This window comes from Martes martes, assembly GCF_963455335.1.
Source record: "Martes martes genome assembly, chromosome: 9".
Classification (NCBI taxonomy): domain Eukaryota; kingdom Metazoa; phylum Chordata; class Mammalia; order Carnivora; family Mustelidae; genus Martes; species Martes martes.
This window is the reverse complement of record NC_137896.1, coordinates 107,082,058-107,096,930: the sequence shown is the minus strand read 5'-3', so window position 1 is coordinate 107,096,930 and position 14,873 is coordinate 107,082,058. Positions and strand designations below refer to the sequence as shown.

General features: G+C 39.8%; 1 protein-coding gene across 2 annotated transcripts in view; it reads right to left on the bottom strand.

The window, feature by feature from the left end:
• Nucleotides 1–14,873, bottom strand: part of SLC8A1 (solute carrier family 8 member A1) — a gene marked incomplete at its 5' end in the record, with an annotated part of 323,496 nt that overhangs the window by 54,495 nt on the left and 254,128 nt on the right. The window contains 5 exons of one of the 2 annotated variants that reach the window (XM_080813957.1): nucleotides 613–681; nucleotides 4,538–4,552; nucleotides 4,664–4,681; nucleotides 5,118–5,138; nucleotides 8,399–8,505. In XM_080813957.1, the coding sequence (XP_080670083.1) occupies nucleotides 613–681; nucleotides 4,538–4,552; nucleotides 4,664–4,681; nucleotides 5,118–5,138; nucleotides 8,399–8,505 (230 nt within the window). Of the gene's footprint in view, nucleotides 1–612; nucleotides 682–4,537; nucleotides 4,553–4,663; nucleotides 4,682–5,117; nucleotides 5,139–7,752; nucleotides 7,857–8,398; nucleotides 8,506–14,873 lie in introns of both variants that reach the window. The other variant, XM_080813958.1, reaches the window with a different exon arrangement.

Genomic DNA, 14,873 nt, shown 5'->3' with positions numbered 1-14,873 from the left:
GAAGTGTTTCTACTGCCACAGCCAGTGATGGTGATGGGGATGACTGAGGATTGAATATCCCTGTCGTCATCCAGACTTGGAGATGATACCTGGCTCTAAGTTTACAGTAGGTGTGGGATGATTGTGGGATCCTCTGGTCACCTTGGCAATGTTCCCTCTTGAGAACCCCCACAGATGCACTATCATCCGTGCATATGTGGCTAGCATATTGCCTGGAGGCCAGAAAGGCAAGTTCCGCAAAGAAATATAACTTGCTTTTAAAGAAACTTCATTATACTTGGAATGAAAGACCCATGTGTGAGAAGCCAGATTTGCAAGAAATCTGGAATATATTGAGACGTGAAAGGGAGAGGTCATGGTGTCCAATCTCCTCTGCAGGCCCATGGTGCTCCCTCTACCAGGCCTCCCATCCTGCGTGGATAGGCTTGTGTTTTGTGGCCGACCCACCATATTCAGAACGTCAGAGAAGCCACTGCATCATTTAGCAACGTTCTAGTAGGGACAAGGGCCAAAGTCTGCTACCTCAATGTCTAAAGACTTAAAGAACACTTGAAGATAGTTAACTTCAAGCTAGTAAACTGCGGTTTTCAAGGACCATGATGCAATGAGTACCTGCAATGGTGATTACGGTAGAGGGAATCGGATGTTCTCTAGCATGAACTTTCCGGAAGACAGGTTGGCCTAGCGAAAAGGACAGGCAGAAAATCAGCAGAATGGATGGTGTTGGTTTGTTACCAGAACTCTGTGGAATTAGTCAGCTAAACATCACACACAGATGCACACATCACAAGCAGTGTTAGTTTGGGGGCTGAGTGGATAGAGGCCACTCCAATGGAGGCCACAGAAGTGAGCAAATAAATGGGTCAAGTGTGCTATGAGCCAAACCAGGTCATGTGAGTGAACTACACACTCCGGCAGCTAGGTTCCTGCAGGCATCTGGAGGGGAGTGTCCTTGTCCTTCAAGTTACTGCTTCCGGAGGCCTCATGAAACAATGGAAAGCACTTGGTGTGATGACAGGTAACCTGGTTTTGAAGCCTATGGATGCCAACGACATAGCCTTGAGCAGGCCACTTACCCAGTTTTCCCACATGTAAACAGGGATAGCAGCCCCTGCTCCATCCGTATTACAGGATTGTTGAGGGTGGAGTAACATAGCATCTGGGAACATGCTTATTTATTTCCTGAGCATCTGAATGGGAAATGTTTCATACACTGGTAGGCTTTGCAAGGGTATGCCATCATCTCAGCAACTATTGGGTTACCAAGGCCTAGGGTTTCCATTAAACTTCTGGTTCAGTTGACTGCCAAATCCACCTGCTGTTGGCTTCTACCAAGGAGCTACCTTCAACATATCTAAAAATCATGAGGTTGGGACTTGGTGCCAACTCCTCAAATTCTTGCCATCTGAATTTGAGTAGAGCTTTTCTCTTCTCTGAGACTCAGTTTCCTCAATTGTAAATGAAGCTAAAGTTGGAGGGGATTTGTTCCTCTGCCGTAGGTACTGGAGTGATTAAAGTGTTTTAAATTTTCATACTTCGGTTTTCTTAAAAAGCCATGTACCATGTCGAGTCCATTATATGGTGAGCATAATATACTTGGGAAAGCAACTTTTAAGGAAGTATATTGACTTTTGATATATAACTATATGGCTGTCTGTTTGGGGAATCAGATGTGCCTCTCTTCTTTCCAAATTGAACCAGAATACTTAGTTTTATTAAACAACTCAAATTAATGTGCTCTAGTTTCCCCCTTCTGGGGTCCCCCTCATTTTTCATTTGACCGGAATACACACTGATGGCATTTGTGAAGCATTTGGGCTTTGGATTGCCAAGGGGTTAAAATGAACATGGGAATAAAGAGATTGAAAGGGAGGAGATGAAAGTGCTGGGGTTAGGACACTCATCAAATGGCTGTGGACTTAAAGTCAGAGGGCCAGGCTCTGAATCCCGGATGGGTGATTTGGGGTGGACTGATCAATCACTTCCGACCTTCATTTCTTCCCTATAAGTGAGAACAATAAAATCTTAACCCATAAGGCTGAAGATTAAATGATATAATGCATATGAAATGCTTCACAAACTCTGATGAGCTATAATGTATAGAGGGTTATCATGTTATATGCCAAAAAGGTCAAGGGACAATGAGATCATAGGTTCCAACAAGGGCCTTTCAATGAGGCAAGGTCTAGGAGCATCACGTAAAGATTTGTAAATTCCAGAATCACCTCCAGTACTTAATGTCCACCACTAATGAAATCTCTGAAATATATTGGGCTGTGGACCAAATGACTTTTTCAATTTCCATATATCCTTCTTCAAATTTAGATTTTCACACTCAGCTGCACAAGACCCCATAAAACCTGCAGGCAGAGTCCGAGGGCTAGATTAATTCTTCTCTATTGCCCCTGCATCTCAAAGCCATGACTTCAAAGCCTCAAACTGACTTCAAAGAAAAGTTCTTTCGACTTAGAGCTGCTTTTCACTGTGTAGACCCCAGTTTTAGAACCTTCCCCAGGGCATCTATAGAGAGTGGATCCCAGGCATTCTGACCTGGATTGGGAGAAGAAGGGTGATATACACTGAGAAGAACAGGCCAAGGTAGAGATTCCCAGAGAGCTTCCAGAACATTGTCTTATTCTAACTGTATCAATTTCAAGGGTTGGGAAGAGGTGGTAACAATAGAAAAACTATTATATCAAATTGAAGCCATAAGAAAGAACTTAATGAAATAAGTACATGAAATGATAGAATTCTTTGGAAGAAGGGATTCTGTTCTCTTGAAGGCAAGATGTGTCTGAGGCAGGAAATGTTGGGCATTACTGGACAGATATTCTAGAACATGATAAGAACAATTTCTGAGAAAAGAAAACTAGGATTCTGTTATTACTTAGATAATTAAAAGGGAAGATGCTTCAAGTGATAATATGGAAGAAAAGCCATTGAAGCAAAATCCTGACATATTCAATAAGAAAAATAGAAAAAATATCTAAATATATCAGTGCATTTTAACAAGGCATTCTATACTCCAAGATTTTTGGTGAAAATCTCATTATCAGGCTGCATAAGGCTGAAGGTGCTGTTAGAGACTACAATATTTCTACAACAGTTGGCTTTCTTCTTTCTAATTATTTCAGAAGCCATGAAGGCTGCCTTCCCCAATTTCCACAGCCCTCAAATCTCACAAAGTTAACCAACTTATTGGGTGACAGAAACAGTATATTTCCAAGACTCCAGTGAGTTCAAATGAGGGGTTGAGAAAAAGAAGATAAATTTTTAAAAAATAAATGGAAATTCCTGCATTGGATTCAAAAATAGCATCTTCAGCAGTGCACAGTCAGGGAGACTTGACCTGGGAGAGCTTTGGATGGCTCAGATTTTAAAAATCCTATATGAGGACTTGTCCTGTTTAACATTTTTATCCTTTGCAATTTCTGTGTCTCTGAGAGTCTGTGGATGGTTCCGTCATTAGATGCTGTGTCTGGAGAGAAGCAGTGAGGAGCCAAGAGCCCCTGTGAAACTGCTTATTTTTAGAAAGTTCTACTTTGGACAGAATCAAGTTGGAACCACCTGATCACGAGTTTACAAGAACAGTGGTTTAATTAACCCCCAACTCCCCTACTACAGGATTGAGCAAAATTGGAATTTTGAGGAATATTTCCTTCTTCAAATGTTTTGGTTCAGCTGATTGCAGAAAAAATAATGACAGTAGTGTTATCTGCACAATCTATTGGCAAATGCTGTGGCCAGTAGGATGCCCTTGGAGACATCTTCAACCTGTAGTTTCAGACACATCACACCAACCACTGATATTTCTCTCTCTCTCTCTAAATCTGCCTAGATGATTCCGAAAGGGTGGGGGGGAACATACTTGGAGTCAAAAGGGAGGATACTGGAAGGAGACCCCTTCTTCCTTCTGTACATAGGAAAATAGCTTTAGAGTTGTGTTAAGTAATGTGATCAACACAGGCTGGACGCCAGTAGGAATGTGAGAGTTTTAAACTCTTTGAGTGGCACTTTGGGTCCATATAGAGCACGGTGTAATGCACTTCTAGGGGTCATGTTAATAACACTCAAACTAAAGTCCTCAAAGAGGGGCTCAGACTAATGTCATGGGATGAGGGGAAGGGACTGCTCTGCCCTCTCTCTGCTCACAGGGCATCACGTAGCATTAGGAGCCCAAGCCTGGTCCTGGATGTCCATCCCCATGTGTCCTGGAGGCCAGCGATTGTGTTATCTAATCTGATACCCTGCAACATCTGGCAGAATGCATGGCACACCATCAGTGCTGTGTGAACATTTTCATATCAACCAGTATCAAAATATGAACAGTTACAGGTTCTCCATACAAATTTGCTTGTACATCAACACAACACACACATTGTTAATGTGCACAATGTTAAGTGTGTAAAATCAGCAAGAGCACACTATGTGCCACAGCTAAACGTTAACACAGGTTACATAAAGTGTGGTTTGGGTTGGATTTTCCAGGGTGTTTGGGGGAAAATGAAGAACATTAAAAAAAAAAAATCTGTCTTACCATACAGGTATTTCCCTTCATTCAAAGCAAATAAAAATAAGAAACAATTTTTAAAAACGTAAACAACATAAGGCGAAGACAGCCAAAAAAAAAAAATTCAATATCATTAGCTTTAAAAATTCATACCTGTTATTGTGAAGCCACCTAAAAAAGAAAAAAAAATAATAAATGTTACAATTTATTTAATTTATATTCTAAATAACAAATACCAGTGATATCGGACTGCCTGGCCACCCATCCAAGATACAACAACTTGCCAAATTATATTTACAATTAAGAAAAATTTGAAAACATCCATTCACGATTTAATTACTACTCATTCTTTTAAGATTATGGGACTTAGTGCACAAATTTAATTCTCGTGCATACCTAAACAATCACTGGTCTTTAAAGAGATTGTACTAAACTAAAAATGGAATATTAACTGTCTAACCTACACAAAAATGAGGCCAATGGCCCTAGACAACAGTCTTGCCAGTCTATCAATAGAGATAAAAGTCAGAAAGCTACTGTATCACCTGATATTCATGGAAAATCACCTAGAGAAATGGAAAGGAAATGGAAGAAATGAAATGCTTACCAAGCTCATTCAATAACAGGGCTGTGAAGGAAACAGACAAAGACAACACAGAATAAGAGACCAGATGAATAATGAAAGTAAGAGGAATATCAGCAGAAAGAAATCCAGGCAGATCTGATTCCAGTGGGTAGGAAGCCACCGCTAACCTGGGTGCTTCCCAAGGAAATGCGGCACTGGGAATATTTTCCAATAAACAATCCCAACATGAATTTTTTGCAAATGTGTGTGACTGATTAGATATGGATACAATTCCCCTTAGCTGTTATTTCTTGGGATTTAATAAAACATTTCTACTGACTATTCTTATATAATATAGATATCTAGTTTACCAAAGAGAGTAGAAACATTTTATGAAGTTGTTAACTTCATTTGAGTAAGTCTTCCTCAGTAAATATGGCCCAGGAGCTATGAAGTCACTGAATTCCACTGAGTTCTTTTTTTTTTTTTTTTTTTTCTTTTTCTATTCTACTGAATTCTTAAGTGATGCAAAATTTCAGGTGTTATACCTTTCATTCAATGAAAACAGATGAAACATCTTAGGAAATTCCAATCTGGCTGTCCTTTCTGAAGAAGACTTTGGCCCAAGGTAAAGCTGTCCCTGAAGGTTTTATTTGCATGGTATTTCTTGGCCATTGAAGGGACGCTTATGTTTTTTAAATTCTCAAAACCTGAGCGCCAGGTATTAGCATTTATTTGTGTGTCCTTCTCTATGACTTCTGCGTGTTATAACTGGGCCATCATAATATTTCTTGTGGGAACTGACAAGGCAGGTGGTGGGGAGGGGGCATCGTATCCATAATCTGATTTCCAGATTATGTGCTTTAAACCCAGACTATACTGCAGCACTTTATTTTGGCGGAAGCTCCCTAGCTAAACATATTATATAAATTTCTTTAGGAGCGGTGGGGAATGCTACAATTATGTTTTCAGCCCCATTTCGCTGCTAACGGCTAGTGGCATTAGAGGATACTTTCTAAAACAAGTCAGTAATTTTATTTATAGTGACAAGAATCCACTTGGAGGGTGTGAAACCAGATAGTGCTATCAAGGAATTTTAATTTGCTTTTACATGAGGGCATATTTTACTAAAACGACAATTGAAAGAGCTGTATCCAAGATGCTCTTCCTTTAGATAGAAGACAGTGTTTTGGAGGAATACATTTAGAAGTAAGTGCTTTTTTTCCTGTATGCTAATGAGGCATTTTTGATCCCATCTTTGTAAGAAATCAGCTGTTTTCTAGTGTCTTTTCCTTCTGCCTACTGCCTATGAAGCATATTAAATAGGGCGCATTAAAATGGGTCCCCAGTGCTCCATTCTCCATCATTCCAAATGGCTCCTGGTACCATTTGGGACATGACCAGGTCAGGGACATACACTTTTTTTCCTTTCTTTTTTCTGATAGACTCTGAAGTCACTGAGTTCTTACAAATGTGAGATTAAATTCCTCCAAATGTTGGGTCTATTTAGGAATTAGTCCTATATATTCAATATTTTTCCTTATGTGTAAAAGTATGAATTTCTTACAGAGTGGTCCATTTGATCATCTTCTATGCTAGTCATCAATTGTTTGGTTGCAGTGAGTAAGAGCTATTAATGTGTAGTAAGCTCATTTTACATGTATAACTACACAATCCCTTTAAAATGGCCACTATTAGAGGATAATTGCAGGAAGCCCTTGTAATAATTCAGAATAAAAAATTATCTTTGAGGGCGGTATAAAATTCCTGTCCTTCCTTATCAAAAGTAGGCCATAGAAAATAGAAATAAAATCAAAGAGGACAAAGAAATTGGCTTCTTTGTTCAAATATTTTCCTAAAAATATGTAAGTGCAAATCAACTAAAAAATATCTAGCTATGAGAATACTGCTGTTTATTCCTTTCTCTCTCTCTCTCTCTCTTTTTTTTTTACTACACATGTTAGAAATTTGTCAATTCTATAAGCATCAAAACATTTACGAGCATAAAGCTGGCTAGGCCGTAAGCAAGGGTCAAATTCTTCCTGAAGGACCATATCCTTCCTACTAAAGGAAATTTGTATGACTATAGTTTCCTACATCTGGTCCCTTTTAAATGTCATTTTTGACGATATTAAAAATCTCGGGCCAAAATGAACACTAGAATGTGGATAACGCTACTCTTCAAGGACCTTCGTTCTTATTAAATATATATTTTTGGAAAACTGGGCTGTCTGAAGAAGCCTAATTACTGAATTCTTCCGAAAGTTCCTATTAGTTACCATTGGACTCATCTGTCAGGACTAGTGGGTATTGTCTTTATCACGAACGTTCAGGGGAAGATTTAGCAGTGGGAAGTACATTCCAGAACTATCCCTGAGTCATAAATACTTGAACACAGAAATCATGCTTTTAGATCCTCCCTTCTGAATTACAGAAATCTCTTCTAGTCTTTCTTCGATCTGCTCTCAAAGTTAGTGGGGCATTTCCTGAAGAGAATGGGCTTTGTTTGGTGCATTTGTGAATCAGGGAAGGGAGATAAAACTGTTAAAGCTTCAAAGGAAACAAAGGATAGTAGTACTTGGAGCCGAGGAAGAGGAGAGAGTTAAGTGTGAGAGTAGGAGACACGGAGAGAGAAGAGTACAATTTCTCGCTGGTATGTCTTTGTATACTCTCACACCTTTCATTCCTCTTCTTATCCATTTTGGTTCCTCAAGCACAAGGGAGAAACTGCACTCTTTCTCATATTCCTCACGGTCAAATATTCTAATGGTAATGATCTTCCTGTGGGAACACAAGACAAAGGCAAAACAAATGGTTGGAGTCACACGCTCATGCTAGGGGTTCACCAAGCTGCATGTTACCGTGATGTTATGGAAGGGAGAACTGGCAACACATGGGCCTCACAAGTATGTAACAGGGCATGGCGGCTACTCTCAGGAGGCCCCCGTGACGTTGTCTCCTCGTTGGCCGCTTTCACAAATGCTTCCTGCTTCTATGAGCTGGCAGGAAGTACCCTGCAATCAGAGCGTGGCCTCCATTTTGGCGTGGCCAGCATCAGCCCCGCCCTTCCCGGAAATGGAGGCCGGGTTGACTGCCCTGAAAATTCGTCTCTCAGACCTGCCGTGTGCAGAGTGGTCAGAATTGGCTGATGGAGCCCCAGGCTGAGCCTGCTGTGGCCTAGGGGCCGGGGGGTTAAGATCTATGCCCTGTTACATAGGCGGAGGGATGTGTGTGTTGTGAGCCACGTCTGAAGAGTGCAGGCATCCAGGGGTGGCACAGGCCAGCAGAAGCTGTTGGGCTCAGCCCTGGAGCAGCTCCCCCACCTTTCTTCTCACTCATCTCCACCAGGCGGGGCTCTCCAATCTCAAGGAAGAAGGTCTTGTTTTTCTCATACTCCTCATCATCAATTACCTTGACTGATATTGTTTTGCTGAAACAGAGAAGAATAGAAATTGACGAACAAGGGGAAGAGGAAAGAGAAGAGAAGGAACATAGAGAAGAGGAAAGCGAGGTTAACAAGCTGCACTTTCAGAAAAATGGCAACTGAGAAAATTCTGTACTGGGACTCTGTTCTTCCAGGAGGGGTATGGGATAGTTCTGAAAGATTGGAGAGGTCCCCCAATGCACAGCTCCCCTGCCCAAGGCCATGGGATGATTTTAGGCACTCAGGACTCAGGGGTTTATCATCACCAGCAGAAGGAAAAGCAGAACACAGATCACAATAATAAGAAAAGAAAAAATATATTTATTTGGTAAATGCTTTAACCGTAGGATTGTCTGAGCCGTGCCCTGGAATTCACTCATTTAGAACAAACAAGTAAAACACATCAAAATATCAATAGCGGTTATCTGTGAGTGATAGGCTGATGGGTCCTTTTTTGGGGGCTTCATTCTCTTTATTTCCAAACATAATATTTTTGTAATAAACTGTTATTAAAGTAATAAATGCATAAGACCATCACAAAATAAAATCAAACTCTTATCTTACCCCACCCAATGTCCTAGAATCAAACTTTCAGGCTAGTCAGATTTTCCACCTAGATCACAAGGGGAAAATGTTCATGTTTTATTTGTCTTTCTAAAGATGGAAGCTGAGGCCTCGCAATAGCTGTTTTGAAAGGTGGGGGATGGGAGTCATGATGCTATACTGATTCTCATCCCTCCAAAGCTGAGTTTCAACTTTGACAAAATATACCATTTACACCACTTTCAAACTCCACCCATACACCAAGGCATTCAGTTAAGAATTTTTCCCATAATCCATCTGTTAGCACTTCTAGCTTTAGGGTCCTCTGGTTGTGAGTGACTGGCAGACTGTAGGACAAATACAAATATTATGCAAATCTCAATTTCCCATAAACCTGGTGACTGAAGATATATCTAATGTTAACCTTCTAATTAATAAAGGCTTAATCACTTCCTGTATTACCACATACTCAGAGCCCCCTAAATCCTTGTTTGTCCTTGAAAAAAATTTTTTTCCAGTAACACTGGCCAAGAACATTTCTGACTAAGGTTTTTTGAAACAATGAATTTACACAGATGCATAGTTTTAAAGTCACGGACATCGTTTAGTTTTGGTGGAATTTTCTAGGTCTTCTGGAAGGAAATTAGTTTGTAACTTTTTTTTTTTTTTTTTTTTTTAAGAGAGGTAGAGGTGGGTGGGAAGGGATAGAGGGGAGGAAGAGAGGATCTTAAGTGGGCTCCACCCTGAGATCATGACCTGAGCTGAAATCCAGAGTTGGACACCTAGCTCACTGAGTCACCCAGGTGCCACCCCCCTTTTTAAAATTATTGATCAAAACCACCAAGTTTTATTTCTACCCACATATGCCAAAGAACATCAGTGTTCTTTCCTAGTATGAAGGAGAAGAAAGGTAGAAGTTTCTTACAATTCTCTAAATTTCCTAGCCCCTAATGCTAAATGATTTAGTCTTGCTTTCTTGGGTTAACACTGTGGAAATGAGATCAGATGATTGGTTCTGGTCCTTTGGAGCCCCATAACCAGCTCTCTGCTCCTCAGCTTACAAATATCCCCACATGATGCTCATATCTAATTTCTCTTTACTAAGGAGTTGGGGCTCATGACAGTGCTTTTTCTTTTCTACCTCAGCTGTGTCCTCAAAGACTGAAATACTAAGGCCAGGTGAGCAGTTGTAAATGACTAAAGCAATAATCATTTTTTCAGAGAAGTTAGATATTTACAGACTTCCAACAGTGTGACAAAGTCCAACTACATGTACACAGTGAACAATTCCTGTCTAACTTCTGGAACTATTCTCTGGAATGGACCTATTTACTTAGTGTGTGTGTGTGTGTGTGTGTGTGTGTGTAAATATACATATCAAATCAGCCTATCCTGACTACACTAGGATATCTAATCATTCCCCAATCTCCAAAAGTTATAAATTATTAGAGAAAGTACAAGAAGATGTAAGAAATGATGATACATGCACTCTTTATTTCAGAATTGAATTTAATGTTATAAGTGAAATCAAATTTATTCTACAAAAATCTGCCAAACGTTTATCCTTTTTGTCATCAAACTTCTTCATTTTGGATATTAATTTCTATCTCCCTGCCTTATCATCACAAACTGCAGTTGTGTAGCTCTACTAAAGGAACCAGCCATAAGACCAAGCATGGGAAAGGGTTAATAGGCATTAGGAAGGCCATGCAACCATCTTCTGGACCTCTTGGCCCAACGTTCATTATCACTTCATGATTGTGTACACCAAGGTGGATGCCATGTTGCAATGCTCTTGCTTGTCTTACCTTGAAACATTCGACTTCTCTTTCTCCATCAGGTACCCCCAACCCATCCTACATCTCATCCCATGTTTTATTAGATTGCAGAAACAGAGTACAGTAGAAATGGTTGGTGTAGCCTGGCTAATAGGGTGAGGCTTTGTTTAGAAAAAGCTTCTAGTTTTATTCCCAAAGAGCAACATGACCACTCATTCAGAAATAAATAGAAGCAACCAAATAACATTGTTTCTTATTCTTGGCAAATTTAATCCTCTATTGTCCTAACAGCTTTATTTCCTATACTCTGAGTAGCTGATGAGTGTGAGATACATGAAGCCCCACACAGTTTGTTTGTAGAATAAAATAAGCACTGAAATTTATTTTTAGATTACCACTATTTACTAGGATCATAATCCTTAGAAAATGTTTCAGAATTTGATAACTGTGACACTGGAAAATCAAAGAAGAAAAAGAAATCAGTACCTCTGTAGGTGCCTGACCAAGACCCCTAAAATAGATGGGATTTGCATAATGGTGTATTTCAAAATCATTAATAATACCATCAGTAGTGTGCCTGACAGGACAAACCATTAAATCATAAATTGATTTTGGTGCTCTTGCATAGCAAAACGATTAATAGGAAGCGTGTTTATGAAAGGACATTCTAGTCCATTGGCTGTTCTTTTTTTCTCTTTACCAATGGGATGCAGTCAAGTTTTCTTTCTTTAGATTGGCAAATTAATCCAAACAAGACTGGAACAGTCAGGTAGACACAGCATTTCATCCAAAGACAACTCCTACGCTCTTACTGCCCCAATAAGAAAGAAATAGAAAAACTGATGTCATGCAATTTTCAACTACCACAATTATGAAGAAGACAATGAGAGCTTTTCATCGATTTTTTTACACATTTCTCTAAAGTTGAATAGTGTACTATAAAAATGATGTTTTCTGGAAGCTAGCAAAGCAGTTACAAATCTTATAACACTAAATAATTTCTCAGTGTGGCTAAAGTTTTTATGGAAATCCATCTTGGTTCCATTTCTAAGGGGGAAAAAGGATTTGATTAAGAAAGATCAGTTTATTGAGTGAAAAAAGCAGGTCATTCCTTTTTTTTTTTTGCAGTGCTTTTCTTTTGGTAATCCTAAACCAACATCTATACTTGACTTTTCAGTCTCTCTCTCTCATCTGATGGGTCTCAAAAAACCTGAACACCTTCCAACATTCTACCAAGGAGTTTGTGGGTCTGCTGGTGACTCAGGAAGACAGCGCAAAAGGAAAGAAGGAGGTGGCTTTATTAGTGGAGGTGAAATAAAATCTTTAAAATACATTCTGACCTCTCCTCAGTAAGCCAAAGTAATCTGGGCCTCTTTTTTATTTCAGCCTCAATTTGCCCTTCTGTGGTTTCTTCTTCTCAAGACTGCCCTTGATATTAGGAGAAGTGAGAAAAAGATGAGTTTGAAAAGAGAAGAGACTCTCCTTTTAAATCCCCATGCAAAAGATTTTAGTGAAGATTTCACATATTTAGATACTGCAATGGCTGTTTTAAAAATTATTATTAAAAAAATTAAACTCACTTTAGGCATACTGAGAGGTCAATGGACCTATGAGCACTTTACATTTTTTTTTTAAGATTTTATTTTATTTATTTGACAGAGAGAGATCACAACTAGGCAGAGAGGCAGGCAGAGAGAGAAGGGGAAGCAGACTCCCCGCTGAGCAGAGAGCCTGATGTGGGGCTCAATCCCAGGACCCTGAGATAGCAGGCTTCCCGCTGAGCAGGGAGCCTGATGTGGGGCTCGATCCCAGGACCCTGAGATCATGACCTGAGCCAAAGGCAGAGGCTTAACCCACTGAGCCACCCAGGTGCCCCCACTTTACATTTCTTAATTCACCTGTCTTTGTAACAGCCCTAGAAGGAACTTCTGCTACTTACCATTCACAGAGGAAACAATGACTCAGAGAAGTTAAATAACTTCCAAGGTCACAAAGGGAGACTCCTGTAACTGGCTCCAAAGACTGATACCTTCAATTATATAACCCTCAAAGTTCCTTATTCATTCAGCTGTGCAGTATTTTTATGATCACTTTAAAGGATCTGGATCATTATTTTAAATTAATATAAAGGTTTACTGTTTTATCTTTATGTTAACAAGGACTGCCTAGATTAGCAATGATAGAATTTCAACTCTATTTTTAAAAGGAGAGGAGCACATCTATTTTATGATGGCTGTCCTAAAAAGTTGAATCCTTGAGGAGACAGAGGTCCTATCAGAAGTAATTGAAAAGTGCCATGAGTATGTAGGGACTCGGCAATTCTGAAAACTTTGAGCCACCATCCAGTAGCTTCAGCCTCATGAAGTGGTGGGGTGGGTGCTTATTAGAACTGCAGAATCTCAGGGGCCATGCCAGACCCTCCAAATCGTATCTATATATTAACAAGATACCAGGATGATGCTATGCATGTGAAAGTTTGAGAAGCATGAATCTAGAGAGGACAATGTGTTCTTTTATTAAGTCAGAGAATGAACTAAGAGGCGGATAAAAGCTGGGCTTGTGTTTTGGGACTGTCTGCCCATTAGAATCACATCTGGAGCTCAACAAACTTTGAGTGTGGAGCAGGACCCACTCAAAACCAGTGACCTCAAGCTCTCTGGTTGTGGGTCCCCAACATGAATAAAGTTTTTAAACGTTTTTTGGGTGGTTCCAGTATGCAGCAGGGACTGGCGGCTGGCTAATTAATAGAGGGCAGGAATGTATGTCTGATGTTTCAAAGAATGTATTAAATAAAGAACAGATAGAATTGTGAGAAAGTCAGAATAAAACTAAATTTCAGATCTAATTAGCAACCTAGACTGAAACATGGGAGAACCATTTTGCTTTGTTCTTCACCACTGTTTTTTCTGGATTATGTAGAGTATTTAAAATTTTGTTTTCTCCTCTGAGGAAAGGCCACCTTAATACTGCAGGTGAGAAAACACTTTTAGCTTTCAGGCAGCAAAGTTTACACTCACACAGAGTGATTTCCTTCCCCACAAAGTGATAGGAAGTCTGGTGATAGGCTTTTACACAATGGAAGTTCTATTTGGAAAGTAGAAAACCTAAGGATTTCAACTGCCACAGAAGACAGTAGAGCCTCATCCTTCTGCTCTCAGAGTTCTGAGCCATGTCCGTGAAAGGCCACGTTTGTGGAACTGGCAATTTTCCCCATCATGGCCACCACACTTAGACTCAAGAAAGCAATGACCCAGGATTGATCACAAATGAAGGCAAAAGACCTGGCAACTTCTCTGACCACAGAGTGATGTCATCAGGTGAGGCAAATTTGAAATCTCACCCCCAGTACACCTGATATTAAAATAGAATAAACTCTTAATACTCAAAAAGATGAGCCAACTTAAAAATGGGCCAAAGATCTGAATAGATGCTTCTCCAAAGAAGATCAACAAATGGCCAATATGCATGTGAACAGATGCTCCACATCGTTTGTTATGGTGGAAATGCAAATGAGAACCACAATGAGATGCCAATGCAAACCCTCCAAGATGGCTAGAATCAAAAAGACAGATAATAACAAGTGTTGTAGAGAACATAGAGCGATTAGAACTCTCTTACAGTGCTGGTCAGAATGTAACACATTGCAGCTGCTTTGGAAAAATCTAGCAGTTCCTCAGAAATGTAAAGACAGAGGGAATTTATGACCCAGCAATTCCACTTCTAGGTATATAAGAGATTTTAAAAACATATGCCTGCATACAAGCTTGTACTGAATATTCACAGCAGGATTTAAGAGAACCCCAAAGTGGGAACAACCTAAATATCCACCGACTAATGAATGAATAAACACAATATGGTCTGTCTACACAACGGAATATTATTCAACAATAAAAAGAAAGGAAATTTTGACACATGTTACTAAAGGATAGCAGAACATGCCACCCCAAAATATGTCACTTTGGTATAATGATAATTTGGAGATAGAGGCACTTGAAAAACAGCAGATGCAGGGTGAGCCTTTCTCTGAACTCCTCTATCTGCCTAAACACTGAT